The following is an 18605-nucleotide window of genomic DNA, read 5'->3' as shown; positions in this document are numbered from 1 at the left end:
TGTCTGCTGTGGGTCATATCAGCAGGCTGATACAAACTACTGAAAAGGTGGAAATGTGGCTCTACTCTAGCCATGTTCAGTAGCTGAAGAACAAACTAACAGGACCATGCTAACAGCTATGTGAAGCTTTACTTAGCAAAAGCTGTGCACCAGCAGTGCTGGTGTTTACTATAGTCATCCTCTTAACTGAGCATGTTACGATACCAATGCTCACTAATCGGTGCAAAAGCATAAATGACACAAATAAAATACTTTTCGTTTTGCAAGGAGTTAATGTGCCATGCATGCACCAAACTGATGTTGCCAATTTCATGGTAATCCATCCAATAGTTGTTGAATCATTTCATTCAGAACCACACACATCAAACTCATAGTAGAGTTAGTGAAAAAGCAAAGGGGTTATGGTAGGGACAAGAAACATGACTATCTTTATAAAACTTCATAGCAATCAATGAAAATCCTTTATGTTTCTTTAAGAGGCCCAGCCTCAATGTGGTCTTCACATCGTTTTTGTCATTGAACAAGACATAGTGGGGGGTTTATGTGTGTGCAAATAAATGCTGTGTCTTTTGTTGAGTAATTCTTCCTAAGTGGTTTCACTTTTAAATATCAGTGGCTTACCTTGCATATGGTAACATGATGTTAATACTGTACATGTACTATGTGTCACATAGTCGCCTCTAGGGGGAAATCACTGCACACAGGATATTCCACAGTGGATATTCCATGGCTGGTAATAAAATGCACCATTGTTACCTTAAATCCTAACATTGTGTATCCTAACAGTTAATAAAAAAGTATCAGGTACAATGTCTATATTCCATCATGATTAGGACCGCCATAAGCGTAGTTAAATTAATATATGAACCCTTACTATCCCACTCTCATTCTTCAGAGGCTTACTGGTTGCGTGAAAATCCCTCCATGAAAGCAGGGCTGAAGCCTCCCTCCAGGATTACAGCTTGAGGAAGATTTAGTGACTGACACATGTTGCACACTTCCTCTACAAGCCGTCTCTCAGTGCAAAAAGTAAATAACAAAGGATCCATGGCTTCTGTCCTAGGTCACTCAACAGAGGATGACGGAGAATGAAGCCACAGGATGGGAATATTGTTCCCCCGATCCCATGTGGGAAGACTTTAACCTGAAGAGGAGGATATGCTGATACTTTAGAAGCCGCATGAGAGACGCTGTCCTATAAAGACGCTGCTGAAGAGCCGAGCAGAATGAGGAGGAAGGTAGGTTCACTCGGTGTCAAAGGGACAGGATAGTTGGATTCAAATGTACAATTCAGGGATGAACATCACACCGGCAATGGCACCTCTGTCGCCAGGACTGAGTGGCAGCCAGCCACTGTCCTCTACATCGCCCAAGAAGACCACCTTTCAGTCTCTGGGATCTTTATCATCAGGAATGTTCTCCCCCTCGCTGGCTAGGGGCTCTTTCCACCAGACGAAACGGGCCTCAGGCCCCATGAGTTCTCCCAGCCCATCCATTATGAGCTCCCCGAAACTCTGGCAGAAAGCGTCCATATCTAGGCTCGCTGAGGAGTTTTTCTGGATCGGTGGCAGCGTGGTTGCCCAGCCTAAATGGAGACTGGGTCAGATAGGTAAGACTCACCAATGACTCATGAAATAACTTTGCATTCTGGACAGGGCAGTGACTCTTAGTCTATACTGGAGGAAGTGGGAGTTGCAGAGAAGATATTTGAATGACTTTTCCCAGAATTAGATGTGAACATTGATTTGATTCTAGTAATGGTTTTCATCGTTCTCAGAAAAAGCAGGACTGGATACCCAATGTGATGTGTTATAGAAACCTGTTGGCAGACCAGAGACCAAAGGAACTCTAAGGGAGAATAAATTATATTGTGGATTGATCTATATTATTTCTGATGTATTCCATTGTAAGAAGTTACATTGTTGAGACAATCTACAACAACAGGCTTTTCTGAGTCATCAAGACATTTTGGCACTGGATGACTTGGAAGTATGGAGATAGAAAATAAGACTGGCCCTAGAAAAATGATATCACAGATACAGCAAGACGTAGAGGATGAGTAATTATCTCTGGTGACTGAGTATGATCTTCCTAGAGGGTAGGAGTATTACCGACTGACTGTGGTAGCCCTCATGTCAACCCAGTTTTAAGGACAGTCAATTAAAAGTGCCAGAACTGCAGTGTCAAAGGCAGAGCTTCAATCGCAAAGACTCGAAATCACGTTCTCTTCCACTTACAGTATAACAGAGTAGACAGGCAGGGAAGCTGGGAAGCCTGTGAGTAGATAATGGGCATATGGACCGTAGACAATCCTCCAGGATTAGCCTGAATGATGTGCCAGGTTGCGTCACATGTATCTGAGCTTCAGATTACAAACAGAGGTTACCTGCTCTCAGCACACAAAACAATCACACCACTTCACCATTGTGAAGAGGTACAGCCTGAATGTTACAATTAAACTGTAGCATCTGAGATGCTATTTCAGTAAACGCAATATGGATCCAGCATTTAGATTTGGACAGAAATGTGGAGAAATAATGTGAATCCTTGTGAGGCAGTTGATAATTGATTTAAGCGTTGTTTTTTGACAATAATTATTTTTTGGGTTGTGTATTTTTTCCACCTTGTCCTTATTATCATTACCACATAAACAGCCACTTAAATCCCTGTGTGACGCAGCCTATAATCTCATAAACAAGTGCTTGTTGGTAAACCCCTGCTTGTCTCCTCTAGCTTCAGGGAAACCTTTAGGTTAGTCATAATATCTTCTTGCTGTGCAAAATCACACACACTCTCGATACCTACAAGGCACTTCAGACTAAATCAGCAGGAAAATCATAAACAACATGTTGCAATTCACTGAAAAGCTTCGCAGACGCACAGTGTGAATAAACTACATGTGATGATGACTAGAGGGGGACTGATAAATAACACGTCTCTGTGCTCTCCTGCAGTGGAGAGGTGTATGTGCACCATGCAGGCTGGCACTCAGATGACCAAGCTGAAGGGGAAGAAGAAAGGACTGGTCCGATTCTTCTACCTGGACGAACACAAGTCCTGCATCCGATGGCGGCCTTCCAGGAAACACGACAAGGCCAAAAGTGAGCCAGTGACTTTACAGGGCTGAATAACTTAGTGTGTATCAGTTGAATGGTTTTGGCGTTGATGTAGTGCAACATCAAACTATTCAACACTGCTAACATGACTGTTTTAAAAATCACCATTGCTAATAGACAAATTAGATCTATCAAAGATTAAGAGGGTGATAAATAGATTGAACCTCCTCTTGTGCCTACAGACTGCATGAGCTCTGCCCTCTACTTACGTAGGAATGCACTTCAGTCTATTGGTACATCATGAGATCAATTACTCTGGTCCTCTGAGCAAAACAACATTTGGTTTTAACCCTAGTCAGTGCGTGTTTGTGGGGATAAAAGCAATATTTTCACAAAAACGTTTGCTTTCATCTGTTTCTGATCACTATTGATCTGTTTCAGTCACTATTGATTCCATTCATGAAGTCTTTGAGGGGAAAAAATCAGAGATCTTCAGGCGATATGCCGACAACCGTTTCGACCCCAACTGCTGCTTCAGTATTTACTATGGGGAGCGGGTCAAGTCCCTGGACCTGGTTTCCACCAACTCAGAAGAAGCCCGCACCTGGATCACTGGGCTGAAATACCTAATGGCTGGTATCAGTGATGAAGACAGTCTGGCTCGAAGGCAACGCACCCGTGATCAATATCCTTTATCCAAGTCACTCAAAGTATAAAGACATCATGATTAACTGTAACAAACTGTCACATTCAACTGATTATTTCACCTAAAAGTTGTAAACACATTCTGACCTGAATAATTCGACAAATGGCAGAACAACACACAGGAACCAATGAGATCCTTAACTGCAGCCTCACGTGGTTACAGCAGACTTTCTCTGAGGCCGACAAAAACGGAGATGGCACCTTGAGCATTGGGGAGGTTCACCAGCTGCTCCACAAACTCAATGTGAATTTACCCAAGCAGAAAGTCAGAGAGATGTTTCAGGTAAGACGGAGGCTGATCAGGAAGGTTGCGCTATGGTCCATCATCACAGTTATCTCTGAGCTTCTATATTTATTAGTGAACTACTGTAACCTATAACCTGATTGTTAATGTTGATTCGGGTAATTGGGGTTACATGGCTCCAGAACATATGGTGATGTACTGATGGCTCTACTCTAGCCATGTTCAGTAGCTGAAGAACAAACTAACAGGACCATGTTAACAGCTATGTGACCCTTTACTTAGCAAAAGCTGTGCACCAGCAGTGCTGGTGTTTACTATAGTCATCATCTTAACTGAGCATGTTACGATACCAATGCTCACTAATCGGTGCAAAAGCATAAATGACACAAATAAAATACTATTCATTTTGCAAGGAGTTAATATGCCATGCACCAAACTGATGTTGGCAATTTCATGGTAATCCATCCAATAGATGTTGAATAATTTCATTCAGAACCACACGCATCAAACTCATAGTAGAGTTAGTGAAAAAGCAAAGGGGTTATGGTAGGGACAAGAAACATGACTGTCTTTATAAAACTTAATAGCAATCAATGAAAATCCTTTATGTTTCTTTAAGAGGCCCAGCCTCAATGTGGTCTTCACATCGTTTTTGTCATTGAAGCAGTGAGAGAGAAAAAAAGAGAGATGGAGTCAGCAGACAAATATGTATGTACGGATTTTTGGCAGGAGGGGGCCACAGGAAGGCCATATGGCCACCACTGAACAGATGACTTCAAGCTGCACTGCAATATTGCTTTGGTACAGCAGCTTACTCTCCCCCCTCCTGATAATGATAGTCTCTGTGAACAAGCTCCATCGCGGTCAGTAGCGAGAGATAGATATCCTTCAGATGGGTTTATGTGGTTGTGCATGTTTCCTTTGGCATAGCCTACCGAGAATTACATATGTCTCACAAAAGATGTTTGTCACTGTGTGTAGGAAGCAGACACAGACGAGAACCAAGGCTCGCTGGGCTTTGAAGAATTCTGTTCGTTCTATAAGATGATTTCTACAAGAAGAGACCTCTATCTTATACTGATATCCTACAGCAATCAGAAAGAAGTCATGGATCTCCACGACCTTGCACGCTTTCTGGAAAATGAACAAAAGGTACAAAAAATACCCCAGAGCAATTATTTAAGCAGGAAGGAACATGATGTTTTTCATTGTTGTTCATTTTCAATTGAATCACTTAATTATTTTTTTAATCAAATCAGCCCCCCACTCTGAACAACATTCATGGTCAATAGTTTTTCAACAGTACCCATTCAGTCTGCAATAGTCTGTTTTTTAAAGTAGTTGTCAGAGTCTCTCAAATTTAAGTTCATGGAAAGCTTCAATAAAGCCTCTTTTTAAAAGAATGTAGGTTCCTACTTGGGTGAGCTGAGCAATTCCTGCTGCTGCTAATTTACTATTAAAGCATTAAAAAGAAATGAGGTCAGTTCATCTGAATAACAATTTCTGCTGTTCTCTTACTTCCAGATGCGTGGTCTGACCAAAGAGCATCTAGTTGACATAGTGGCAAAGTTTGAGCCATGTCCTGAGAACCTGCAGCGTACAGTGCTGGGTATCGATGGTAGGATGAATTCCCATAAGATGCATGTCACAAATGGAGTGTCAATCACATGTCATTTGTTGTTTGGACTGACATGACTTAAAATGTCTTCCTTCAGGTTTTACAAACTACATGCGGAGTCCTGCAGGCGATATCTTCAACCCTGATCACAACCAGGTGAACCAGGACATGACGCAGCCTCTGTGTAACTACTTTATTGCTACATCACATAACACCTACCTGACAGGAGACCAGCTACTGTCTCAGTCTAGAGTGGAAATGTATGCCTACGTACTCCAGGCCGGCTGTCGCTGTGTGGAGGGTAAGAGCCTGCAAAATCAGGACTTCCGCTCTCTTCGCTGTAATTTCATCACAACACCGGCCTCACAGCCCAATGCACACTCTCTTTCTGCACTTTCAGTGGACTGCTGGGACGGGCCAGACGGAGAGCCCATCATCCATCATGGTTACACCTTGACATCCAAAATCCTCTTCAAAGAAGTTATTGAAACAATCAACAAATATGCCTTCACGAAATCACAGTAAGCACTCCTGGTCCTAATAGTTTGGTTTGCGTTATGGTCTGTTGGCCATGCTGGTGTGGTCATTAATTAGTCATCGCCCCTCACTCTCTCCCCAGATACCCCGTGATCTTGTCCATAGAGAACCACTGCACTGTGCCTCAGCAGAAAAAAATGGCTGAGTATCTAAGAGAGGTGCTACAAGACAAACTGGACCTGTCCAATGTCAGTGTGCACGAATACAAGAAGCTGCCCTCCCCTGAGATCCTTAAAGGGAAGGTTCTAGTAAAGGTACAGTTGATTTTAGAAATACACAGTGTTCTGTTAAAGGGATACTTCACCCAAAATCGATAATTCACCGTCATGCCAATGAAGGGTTGGGAGAACTTTCGTCATCAAAATGCTTTTGGAGTTCCAGGGGGCGTCCGGCAGGAAATGGATTTTCATATAATGGCGGCGGATAGAGCTCACATTTGAATCGTCCAAAACACACTGCACTGCAACTGACCCAAGTGTCCTGAAGCCACGACATGAAAAAGTTGTTTGGAAAAAATTAATTTGATTTCTGTTTTTAGCCTTGTTGTAGTAGTAGCTCCCAGTGGCTCTGTTGATGTTGTGCGCATGCGCGAGAGCTACAACAAGGCTAAAAACAGAGATCAAATTTTTTCTCCAAACAACTTTTTCATGTCGTGGCTTCAGGACGCTTGGGTCAGTACAGACGAGCAGTATGGAGGTATTTGGATGTTTCATAGTGTGTGTTTTGGATGATTCAAAAGTGAATTCCATCCGTCGCCATTATATGAAAATCCATTGCTAGCCGGACCCGCCCTGGACCTCCAAAAGCGTTTTGATAACTCAAGTTCTCCAAACCCTTCCTTGGCATGACGTTGAGTAGAAAATTGGTGAATTATTGATTTTGGGTGAAGTATCCCTTTAAGTTCTGAGCAGAACGAGCTTGCACAAAGAAAAAGAAGCACATAACTGAATGATGGACTGGTGTTTTCAGGGAAAGAAGCTCCCGGCAAACCTGGACCCAGAAATAGAGGAGGGGGATGTGTCTGATGAGGACACTGGTGATGAGGAAGAGGAGGAAGACGATGATGACGATGACAACCCACAGGCGAGTGCAACCTTGAACCACCAGAAGATAGCCTAGAGTAGGCAAAACAAGATAAGACCAGACCAGGAATGACATGAAATGATTTGGTGTGATAAGATATGATCTCTGACTGTTTCAGGATGGGAACGGTGCCACCTCTGTCAATAAGCCCAAAAAGAAGAGACGGTTTGGCAGATCGATCATGAGGAGCTTCAAACGAAAGGTCTGAAAAAACACCCATTTCCTCCGTTACTGCCACTAGATGTCGCACTACACCATCAGCGTGAGCGTCTGACAAATGGCTCCTTCGGCCACACCTCCACTTTTCTATCGGCGCACAACGCGCACAACCGGCCCACCCATAGGACCCCACCCCCACCCCTCATGTCTCCCACAGGTGTTTTAAAGTAGCTACACGCAGTGAATGAAAGCGTCTTCAAAGCTCACAAGTAAGGCTAGTCTGAGATAACCACAAACAGTTCAGCCACACTAAGCCCCGGCTAGCAGCTAACATGCTACGCGAAATGCTGGAAGTCCAGCTCCAGTGGCAGGTTAGCTAACTTATCGCTATTGTACCCTCTGTAGCCCGTAACCAATGAAAGCAGCCATGTAATATAATGTGGCTTTGGCCTTATGTTTCTTTCTCTACCTTGGGGAGAAGAAAAGCTAGTCCGAGTCAACGCGGGGCCTATGGCAGCTGGCAGCCGGTGTCAAGAGGGTTGGCCTCAAGGTCGATAGGTAGCAGGGGCGTGTCCAGACGTTTTTCATAGGGGTGGCCCATGGATGTATTATATTAACGGGGTGGCCCAAGTGGGGCAATGACTTATGGTGGGGTGGCATGAAGCATGAGCATGAGCACAGCATGATTTTGGCCATACTGTAGCCTACCTAGTTTTGTTTGCAAAACCCATATCTATTTCAATTTCTAACACTACAAGAAAAACTAGACCTGCTAGTCAAAATACAGGAGTGGCAACATACAATTGTGATAGAAAACCTCAATATTTTATTTATGAAAAAGAAAAAAAAATACTTGAAAAAAAGCCAGTATAAACAATGTATAAAACACCTCTGACTGCCTGGGCATAGCCCATCATATTTTGGGGTGGCCAATCAGATTTCATGAACAACAAATTTCTCAATGAACTGGGAAGACAATGATGGAACCAGTTAAAACTTTAAAAACTTTGAGATAATGCTTACTATTTTATGTGATGCAAATATATATTTTGAGAGCAGCTGGGGTTTGAGCCAGTTCAGCCCATGTCCCCTGTGCCATGATACTTGTAGGCTAGGTGTTCCCAATGCACGAGCATGCACAATGCACAACCAGATCAGAAGAGAGATTGCTTAACCCCCCTCCCTGTATCTTCATGTTGCGAGTTGTGCACTTGATTGTTAACTTCAGTTTACAAAGATGCAAATAACACCTATATGACCCAGTTTGAATTTGTAACAAAATTATTTTTTTCTAGAGGAAAAAGAGAATTCGAGTGAAAACTCAGTCGATGTCAGATGGAGAGTCTGACTACAGCAGCAGGGAAAGGTCCCAAATTGTTTACCATCCCAAGTAAGACTATTGGTCCTTGAATTAAAAAGGTAGTAGTAGTTCAATGCTCCTTGTAATCTCAGCTACACATACTTATTATACTGTTCCTTCAGGAAGAGAAAAACGATGAGGCTGTCTCGAGCTCTGTCTGACCTGGTCAAGTACACCAAATCTGTCCGTGTGCATGACATAGAAACTCAAGGTAAATTCAAGAGACAACAAACTTGGATTTTTTTGTTCACCACAGATATGTATGTTGTAAGTTGTGAGGATGGATTCTTGAAGCTGTTTTGTTTCTATCTGGCAGCATTTGCAAACAGTTGGCAGGTATCGTCCCTCAATGAGACCGTCATGAACCAGATCTTACAGCTGAAGCCAGATGCGTTGGTGCGTTTCAACCAGCGCCAGCTTCTCAGAGTCTACCCGTCCAACTACAGAGTGGACTCAAGCAATTTCAACCCACAGCCATACTGGAATGCAGGATGTCACATGGGTAAGACCATGGAAATTAACAATAAACTGTCTGTTCAATAAAGTAGCCGCTCTTAATTTGTATCAATGTGTGTTTGATTTCAGTTGCATTGAACTATCAAACAGAGGGACGTATGCTCGAACTGAACCGAGCAAAGTTCTCAACCAATGGAAACTGTGGATATATCCTGAAACCTAAGTGCATGTGTAAAGGTATGAGTATAGGACTGCAGTATGTGAGAAGTGAATGGAGGACGTCCCTGTGTGAAGACATTCAGATTTTTCTTGTTGAAACTAGAAACTAGCTGTAACTAGATGGCAGAAGGCAGTAATTCTAGTTTTCCAATTTTTTCTCAGCTGCCTTTAACCCCATGCTGGAGGAACCTCTACCAGGACACAGGAAGACCCAGTTAGTGCTAAAGATCATCAGTGGACAGCAGCTGCCCAAACCTAAGGACTCAATGTTTGGGGACAGAGGAGAGGTGAGGCCAAAATACATTTAGATAAAATCATGACTCATCACTAAGATACAAAAACTGCTTTATCACTAAAATTGTGCTTTGCTTCATGTTTTTACATTTACAGATTATTGACCCCTTTGTGGAGGTTGAGATTATCGGTCTACCTGTTGATTGCTCCAAGCAGCAGACAAGAGTAGTGGATGATAATGGTATAGATGATGGCAAACTCCATCTTGCAATTCATGTTAAAACCAAATGAGCAGTTGTGCTTTTAAATCTTTGTAATTTCCCTTGTTTCTGTCACTCAGGTTTTAACCCAATGTGGGAGGAGACCCTCGTCTTTAATATACAAATGCCGCAGATCGCCTTAGTGCGTTTCCAGGTGTGGGATCACGATCCTATTGGGCGAGATTTCATCGGCCAGAGGACTGTAGCTTTCACCAGCATGATGCCAGGTACATGGACAGATAACAGTTTTAAAGGAATAGTTTGTCATTCTGGACAATATGTTTATTTACTATCTTACAGTCAAAGTTAGAGAAGAAGATTGAAGTTGCTCTTATATCTGTCCGGTCTGTCGGGTTAGGGTTAGGTTAGGCAGTCAGTTGACTTAGTTTAAAGTTCAAACCTAGAAACAGGCTTGTAGTACTTCACATCACATTGTAACCTCAGTAAACATGACTCCAAGCAGTTGTTCTAGTCCAGTTCCATAACCTTTAATCTGCAACATATCATTTTTGCACTTCAGTTGATGAAATTAGACTTAAAATCTCAATCAGTGAACTCCTTGCAATAATGCAAATAAGCATATTTCCCCAAAAGGTAAAATATGAATTAAATTTTGTTTGATTTAATTTTTTATTTTTATACAAATACTTTGTAGGTTATCGTCATGTGTACCTGGAGGGGATGGCGGAGTCGTCCATCTTTGTTCATGTCGCTATCAATGATGTCACAGGAAAGGTGAGCAATGCCAAACAAAATGCCAAACACACACATCTAATTGCAGCTTCATCTAAGAAAAAATAGATGTTAAAACTTTCTTGTGTCCATTGTGAAACAGATCAAGCCGTCAAACGCAGTGCAGGCTGCCAGGAAACACATCCAAAAAGCAGCTAAGAAGCGTATGAAAGGTCATCAGAGGCAGCCTTCACTGGACTTCTCCGTCCTGTCCTCGGAGGACGGACGTGCTCTGTACTTCCGCAAGGATCTGGATACCATCTCTCAGGACAGCAGGACTGCTGAAATGTCTCCTCTGGTACACGGGCCTGCAGCCAAGGCTGCCATCCACAAAGGGGCCATGAGTGAGCCAGTGAGGCGTGCTCACAAAGTCAAAATTCATGAACCACCAGAAACAAGGAGAGGGATCTTCAGCCGGATATCCTCCACTGACTCCCACCCCGTGGGGCCTGCTCCCTGTGTGATAGCGGATAACTTTGACCTTGAGACCTCTTCCCAGGCTTCTTGCCCTGATGCCCCTGTTCCTGACAGCCAAAATCCAATTCAAGAAGAAGTGGAGAATGAACTTAATGAATCGTCAGAGTCAAACTGTGCAGAGCAGGAGACAGTTCAGACATTTGAACCAGAGCAGCCTGAACCCTCTGGGGAATTATCATCAGTAGAGCCAGAAACTGCAGCTGAATCTGAGCGACCACCAGAGGCTCAGAGTCAGACTGGTTCCTTCCTTCAGCCTCAGCCTCAGCCTCAGCCCGTGCCACAGCCTCCGCCCCTACCTGAAACTAAACCCCCTCCACTTATTCCCCCAGCGTCCCCCGCCAGAGTGAGACGGACCTTAGAGGCCCCAGCCCCGCCCCGACCGTCCACCCCGATGCGAACAAAGCCCCGCTCACGCAGTTGCCCTCGAAAACCGACTACCTCTCCTCAGACACCGATGGTGAAGCACAAGCCCCCTCTCCTCTGGCAGACACAGCGAGCACAAAGCTGTGGCGGCTACGGTAACCAGGTGGGACACGTCCCCAACGGCCTCTGCCTGTCAGACAGCACGGGCAGCAGCAGCGGCGGCAGCACCGACAGCCTGGAGTTCGTGCCCTCCTGTGTGCCGGCGGAGGCAGGGCAGCGCGAGGGCACGCTGCAGAGGGAGATGAAGGCCCTGTTTGACCAGAAGATGAGAGAAATCCGCTGTAAATCACCATTGTTTCCAGATGGTGAGTCACGGATGATTTGTGATTCAAATTTGGAAAGAAAAATAAATTACAAAAGTGAAGTGGCTGTGTTAAATTTTGATTCATGGTTGAACTTTTTGTGTTTTGTAGATTTGTGACTCCAAAAGGCAACGAGAGGATGAAGGAGAAGATAAGCAACAACAGGAGCTGTGGGAGGACAAAAAAAAATTGGGGGACTGAGTCACAAAGCAGTTCTGATTTTTTTTTCTAGATAAATGGGAAGACACAAAGCAGAAGTTCAAAATTAGACAGTTTTTTTTATTATTATTTTAGGTCTGCTGTAATGTTTACAATCCACACTGTTGTAGTCATGCTGCTGGAATGTTTACAAACGACACATTTTTATGCATGAAATAGTTTTGAAAAAGAAATTGTTGAAATCACACAATGCCATTGCCAACTGTACAAAACAGCATGATGTAGAGTCATAAAAAAGTGACAGCAAACTCATAAAGTACATGATAGCTATTGGTTAGTGAACAAGTCTTCAAGTTTTGTGTTTAAACAAGGATTGTTTCAACAGTTAATTTCATAATATTTTAACTACAATGTTTGCTTTTTCATTGGAACCGTAGCATTTGTACTTTGAAATCAATAAACTTATTATTTTAATAAAAAGCAAGAATTTTTATTTTCCAATGTATCTTCACAAATAAGAAATTTCAAAATCTACTTTTAAGCTAATGTTCTTGTCAAATGTTATCAAACAAACCAAAAAAACTAATAGTTAAAATGTTCACAGTTTTTAAGCATTCTAAAACTGTTTCTAGATCACTTCTATGCCTTTTCTTTATCTTTGTCTACATTTTCTTGGGGGCTGCTTGCGTTGCTGGTCCTCAAGCGCTGACTCAGTTCTTCAGTTAGCACAGAGCAGCAGGATTTCTGAGGGAAGGAGGGAATAATACAGTTATAAAATCAGTCAGTTAATAGAATGATGAATTTAATGTGAACCTGGCCAGTGAGAGGGCCTGTGTAAAGACTTGATCCAAAAATCAAAAAAGCTCCTCCTTTAAAGTGAAGGCACAAAGTTTTCAAATGCATCTTGTTTTTCCAACACAAAATTCATCACATTGACATTTAAGTACATAAAACAAAGAAAATCACCACTGGGAGTGCTATTGGTGTTATTGGCACATCAGATTGAATTCATCTGTTATGCTAAATGCCCTCTTGTGGCAGAATGAGGACTGATTGGTTTAACAACCAGAACCGATTGTGATTCAATTGTTTTATATAGTTATGGATACAATGTACTTTTTGGCCTGTGTGCAGACTGACAGAGTGACTATCCAAGTCTGGTTGTGTCCTCTATATTAGAGTGTTTTAACCTACTGGTAAATGACAAGGTTTTCTTGTGAGAATTTGATTGCATTTGAATAGTGGAACAAATGCTGTAGACTCCAGGCGAAAGAATTTCAAGTCCTACTCTATAAACAAATGCACATTTATTATAACATATAATGTATAATGAATGTCCCTTTGGTGATTTATGAAGTAATTCTTATTATTCTTATTGTCAAGCTAAAAACATCATTGCTTATTCTAGTTTCTGGTTTACTGTGGTGATGAAGGGTTTTTCTGCCACCTGACAGTGATAATATTGTGAATGCACTTTCTAAATACCCTCTGCTCCGCTGCACCCCTGCGACTTTTGGAGGTGAGCTCCAGGACAGCCAGCACTGCTCCCAGCCCCAGGCCTAGGGACAGAACCAGGAACATCCCCTTGAGGCTGTGCAGCTGCACAGGTGAAGACTTGGCCTTGCCTGTGATGCAGCTGCTGGCCCACCACTTGCTGCGCAGGTAAGCCAGCTCCCCAGCTTCACTCAGTTGAAGGATTGCCACACTGAGGTTCTTTATCAAGGGAGAACCTTGGGAAAATTGATAAGTACAATGTTAGCTACATTATTGCAGCTTGAAGAAAAAAAAGCAATTATTAAGAGGTTTTAAAATAAGCAGCCTTACCAAGGGCAGCAGCAATGCTGTATCCTCTCATGCCAACCACTTCATGAGCTCTGACCAGTTCACAGTGCCGTGCCACTGCCAAGTCCAGGGAGACAGACTCTCCAATAAAGGCAAAGTTGCCCTCTTTTGCACGTCGGACCCCTTCGTCCATAGATGACACAAAACTCTTAGTTCTCTCCATGTGTTCATAGATTCTGCGATAGACTGGGTTGTTTGAATTCTGGATGAAGAGTTTAAAAAAATGTTAAAAGCTGCCATCAGATTGTCCTTCTGACCAAATGCACAAGTTGTGTTTCAAGTCTTAAAGGGATAGTTCCAGGGCCGTTGTATAGGGGAGAAAGGTGATGATAATTCTAGGGGCCCAGCGCCCAGTAGGGCCCATAAAAAACCCCAGTAGTCTAATCTTTGTATGACTGATTTATTCTGCGTAAGACCCTGACTAATAGCTCATAGTACACTGTAAAAACTCAACATCTTTCCAAGAATATTTGTCTTATTTCTTGTCCAAATGTCTCATTTCTAGTCAAAACTAATCTCTTTCCACTTAAAATAAGACTCATTACCTAAAAATTAACTTGTTTTTAGATAATTTTCACTTAAATTCACAATAAATAGAAAAATCTGCCAGTGAAAGTAAGTTTTTTGTGCTTGTAATATGAAAGAAAAACTTGCTCCACTATCAGATTTTTTCTACTTATTCCAAGTGAAAATCTGCTTGAAAGAAGTAAAAAAGTGTCTAAAAAGAAGCTACTTTTAATATGATGTGTCTTATTTTAAGTATAATGAGATTTGTTTTGACTAGAAATGACATTTTGACAAACAAAGTAGGCTAAATAAAAAATGATAATACATACATAGTCTAAGAAAAAAAACTGGAAAAGTTAGGGGGAGGGGCCCACTTTAGTATTCTTTAAGGGGGCCCAGAATTCCTAGCAACGGCCCTGGATAGTTCAACATTTTGGGAAATTGGCCCATTGCCATAATCCAAGTATTAGGAGTAGGTTTGTTACCTTTAATTGTCGGTGCAAGCTAATTTTAGAACAGCGGAACGTTACGAAACTGAGTTGTTTTGCAAATGCAGAGACTGCTTGCCAAAAAAACTGCCCCCGTCAGGAACGCGCATCGGCGGTTTTATATGAATTTATCTTGTTTTAAAACGACTTTGTCTCGTAACTTTCCATTATTATCTCATAGCGTGGTGAATGTGCAGGTCACAACTTGTCCACGAGAGAGTTTTGGAGTTGTTGGATCCTATTTGATGAGTTTGATGAGGGAAACCAAGAAATCCCATTAGTCTCCGTAGCGTAGCTCTGAGCAGCTTGCGGCTCTGCTCCGCTGTTCTAAACATAGCTTGCACTGACAATTAAAGGTAATGAACCTACTCCTAAAACTATGGTTCATGGCATTTGCCAAAATGTTGAACTACCCCTTTAAAAACTGAGCGATCAACATCTTCATTCTCACCTTGAAGAAGGCGAGTGTGGAGGAGCCAGCCAAGCAGCCATACTCGATGGTGTCCTGATTGGCCAAGTCTTCAAAGCCTTTTACCATCAGCTGAGCAGACTCAGAAGTCTTCGAGGTGCTGAGGTTGGAGAAATAACAAGCCAGGAGGACAACAGAAAAAACCCACCAGGTGCAGCAGATGATGCGACCTGAGAGAGCTTTGGGGTGAGGACCAGCACCTAACGACACACAGAAACAGGACACAAAGGAAACTGTCAAAGAGAATTTCTGCCATGAAAGAAAAGTGAGCAATCCCATTAAGTACAGAGATGCTCCTCTCCATTTGGGATACAACGTGTCTGGTTTCCCCATTTACCTTGAAGAGTCAGAGCTCCAGCTGTGTACCACAGGCTGTGGAGGAGGCTGAATCTGTTCTGTTCACTCTGTGGCTGACTCCATTCACACGGGCTGATTCTGCATCCACGCAAAATTGTAGAAAAATATCCCCAGAAAATAAGCAGATGATCACTTTTCAATCCACACAAAACATAACATCAGTTAATAATCAATGTAAACTACTTGCAATCCAACCTGGCAACTATAAAGATGCTAGCAGCGGTCCCGAGGTAGGCTATAAGGATGCCCACCCAGGTCTCAGCTGTGAAGGGGGTCAGAAAGTCAAAGAAGCCTGAAGCCTCAGAGATGTCCTTCTTCAGCAGGATGCTGATTCCTGTTTGCATGAATGGTTTGGTCATCCCCACGGCTTTCTCTCGGGCTGCAGTGAGGGTCAGTGGAGCGATCGCAAGATCTGCATCCTTCAGGGGATAAAAAAAAACCCTTGATGTATTTCATAAATACACCTTCACTTATTTCAAATGCATCAGTTGTAAGTCACTGGTGCAAGCCTGGTGGGTAAAGCATCTAATACTCTGCTGCCATTGGATGCCAATGTTTTTCATAATACTCACTCCTCTCACCACCTCTCCAACCATCCCATTCCAGTTCCCATTGTCATCCTGCCTGCCGTATGAACCGTCTTTCACCAGCTGCACTCTGTACTTGAAGCCCATCTTCTTGGCTATCTCAGACAGCAGGTCCATGCAAAAGCCTTCCAGCTGAGTGCCCTTGGAATTTGTGTATGGCTCTTGCTACAATTAAAAATATAAAGACATTATCAGTATTATCTTTAATTTTGTATGAACAGAGGTATAAAGCAAATATCAGGTATTAAGAACCAGGAAAGTAACAATAAAACTACCTTTATTGTAGTGACTCTCAGCTCTGTTGGCACTGATGATGAGGGGGAAGAGTAAGGCGCATGTTACAGTAATGCAACAACATATCAATCAGTAGATTTAGTATTACAGTAAGCACCAGCAGCAGGTCCTGGTTATCACGTATCTGGTGAAATATCCTAAGATCTACAATGAAAGGTGAACAATGAGGGTACATCACAGTAGGAGAGCTACTCCAGGTTTATTTTTCCCACTCAAAGGTTTTTCACAGCTGACGTCTGCCCCAAATTTATCAGAATCAAAGACTTCTTTGTGCAGGAGTTACATGCAGAGATGTCCGAGGTGAATATGTATTAACCTTCCAGCCACAACTAGTTTCCGGTATCCCAGAGATCTGGCCACTCTCCTCTTCTCCTTGAAAACATTTTTCAGACCACAATCTATTTAGAGCTGTGTGTTAATTCAAAGGCTCTCAGTACCATGGCACTGTGGGATGGGAGGGCAGTCAAAGAGTATCAAAAGCCTCAATTCAGGCCAAGGCCTCAGGGATCCATCACCATGGGGTGATCCTGACAACCATCAGATCCTCCTTTTCAAAAGATGACACGTATACAAGCTCTTCAAGCCCCTGTCACTTTTTGGCCACTCTGAACACATGGGTCTTTGTTTGCTCCATGGAGTTGATTTATTGCCATTTTCTGCGAGAGTGTCAACTGGCTTGCTTCCTTGTCTGTTTTTCTACAAGAGTTGGACAGGATGTGCTAAAGCACTTTGATATTCACCCGGTCTGACAGTCTATGTATTTATGTCTTGTCAAGCTTGAGAAATTTCTATCAAATCCAGCAGTGAAAACATGAGGAATCTGGCACAAGTAAAAAGCAAGCTGCCACCACACTGAATTACAAATGCAGTGACCGGGTCAAACTCTCAAATATCAGTATCCAGAAAGCAAACTTTTTTTAAATTTTAATTTTCTAATGTTGTCAACTTAACAGACTCCTACACACACAGCACACACTCAGTCACTTAAAATATTTGAGGTAAAAAATGAATTAATAAAATTAAACAATTGTCAGCATCATCTAATGAGCCTGGTTAAATCTCAAGTTCAAACCTAAGATGAATAAAATTCTTACCTGCTGCACACATTCCCATGTCCAGGAAAACTCCAAAAGACAAAACAAAGCAGCCAAACAGCATCTTGTCTCTGCTGACCTGCACCCTAAGAGTTAAAAATAGACAGTTAGTGGTTGATGGTGCACCAGACAGATCACATGGATACTGTTAAATAAATGTTGGTTAAGATAATGTCGCAAACGCAAAGATGTGGGTTAAGTTGTTATGAAAATGATCGGTGAGGAGAACGTTCAGTACATAGATGTCCTTACTACCTGACAAGAGTCCAAAATGTGACTGCTGGATTGGCACGTCAGGCTTCAGACAGACTCCAGTGATGCAGTGGCATCTGAAGTTTTCACATTCAAATGTGTTCAGACAGCCAACAAAGTTCTTGTGGGTGGAGAAAGTGGAAGTGGAAGAATTGTGAAGGGTTGGGGAGAAGCAGCGTGAGGTATGAGCATACAGCTTCAGCTATGGATTGAAATGTGGTGATTTGTACTAAAAATGACTCAGAGGAATTCTTAATATAAAATTAATAAAAACAATCATCACCTTGTTGGAGAGAATGCATTGTACCAAAATTAAGTATCATATAGGTGATATACATACGAAACAATGAATGCAGACTTGACTTGATTAATATTGTTGTGTTTGATATACATTTTCTTCAACCTAATCTCTGCTATTTATTGACATAAAACACACTAAGGTAAGTAAAATCTTGTGATGTCTTGAAGAAAGAGGTTCAAAAAGAGGGTGAATATAGAGTGAAGTGTTAAAGAAGAAAATCTTCATTATGTATAAACCAACTGGCTTACTGTATATGGCTGCAGGTTAACAAAAAGGTGTTGTTTTAGAGTCATATGACAAGTTATTAACATGTATTAAATTATGTTATAAATGCATGTGTTTAATTGGTGCCTGTACCTGTATTCAATGGGCTATTAAATGAGTGATAAT

General features: G+C 42.2%; 2 protein-coding genes across 4 annotated transcripts; one reads left to right on the top strand and one right to left on the bottom strand.

The window, feature by feature from the left end:
* Nucleotides 1-1242: 1242 nt before the first annotated feature.
* Nucleotides 1243-12184, top strand: plch2b (phospholipase C, eta 2b; the record flags this gene model as incomplete). Its single annotated transcript, XM_085777464.1, has 21 exons — nt 1243-1609; nt 2955-3101; nt 3498-3743; nt 3917-4044; nt 4987-5157; nt 5530-5623; nt 5721-5924; nt 6024-6144; nt 6243-6414; nt 7130-7243; nt 7362-7445; nt 8698-8792; nt 8885-8973; nt 9079-9264; nt 9348-9455; nt 9600-9724; nt 9828-9912; nt 10012-10158; nt 10587-10666; nt 10767-11868; nt 11977-12184. Coding segments are annotated over 21 exons (3873 nt in total), but the record flags the coding sequence as incomplete, so codon positions are not given.
* grik6 (glutamate receptor, ionotropic, kainate 6) lies at nt 12124-18072 on the bottom strand. Of its 3 annotated transcripts, none has more exons than XM_085777461.1 (10): nt 17918-18072; nt 17663-17741; nt 16550-16581; nt 16260-16439; nt 15883-16106; nt 15668-15765; nt 15313-15530; nt 13849-14068; nt 13510-13754; nt 12124-12768 (listed from the first exon to the last, which is right to left on the bottom strand). In XM_085777461.1, exons 2-10 carry the CDS (start codon nt 17724-17726, stop codon nt 12664-12666), a joined length of 1386 nt encoding a protein of 461 aa, XP_085633587.1. In that variant the 5' UTR covers nt 17727-17741; nt 17918-18072; the 3' UTR covers nt 12124-12663. The 3 variants fall into 3 exon arrangements, with proteins under 3 accessions (XP_085633587.1, XP_085633588.1, XP_085633589.1); XM_085777462.1 differs by having other exon boundaries at nt 17663-17748; nt 17918-18058; XM_085777463.1 differs by having other exon boundaries at nt 17663-17748; nt 17915-18001.
* Nucleotides 18073-18605: the final 533 nt, after the last annotated feature.

The sequence above is a fragment of the Trachurus japonicus genome, chromosome 5 (assembly GCF_045865225.1).
Source record: "Trachurus japonicus isolate A0001 chromosome 5, Traja_1.0".
Classification (NCBI taxonomy): Eukaryota; Metazoa; Chordata; class Actinopteri; order Carangiformes; family Carangidae; genus Trachurus; species Trachurus japonicus.
The sequence above is the reverse complement of the archived record's forward strand: the minus strand, read 5'-3'. Positions and strand labels throughout refer to the sequence as shown.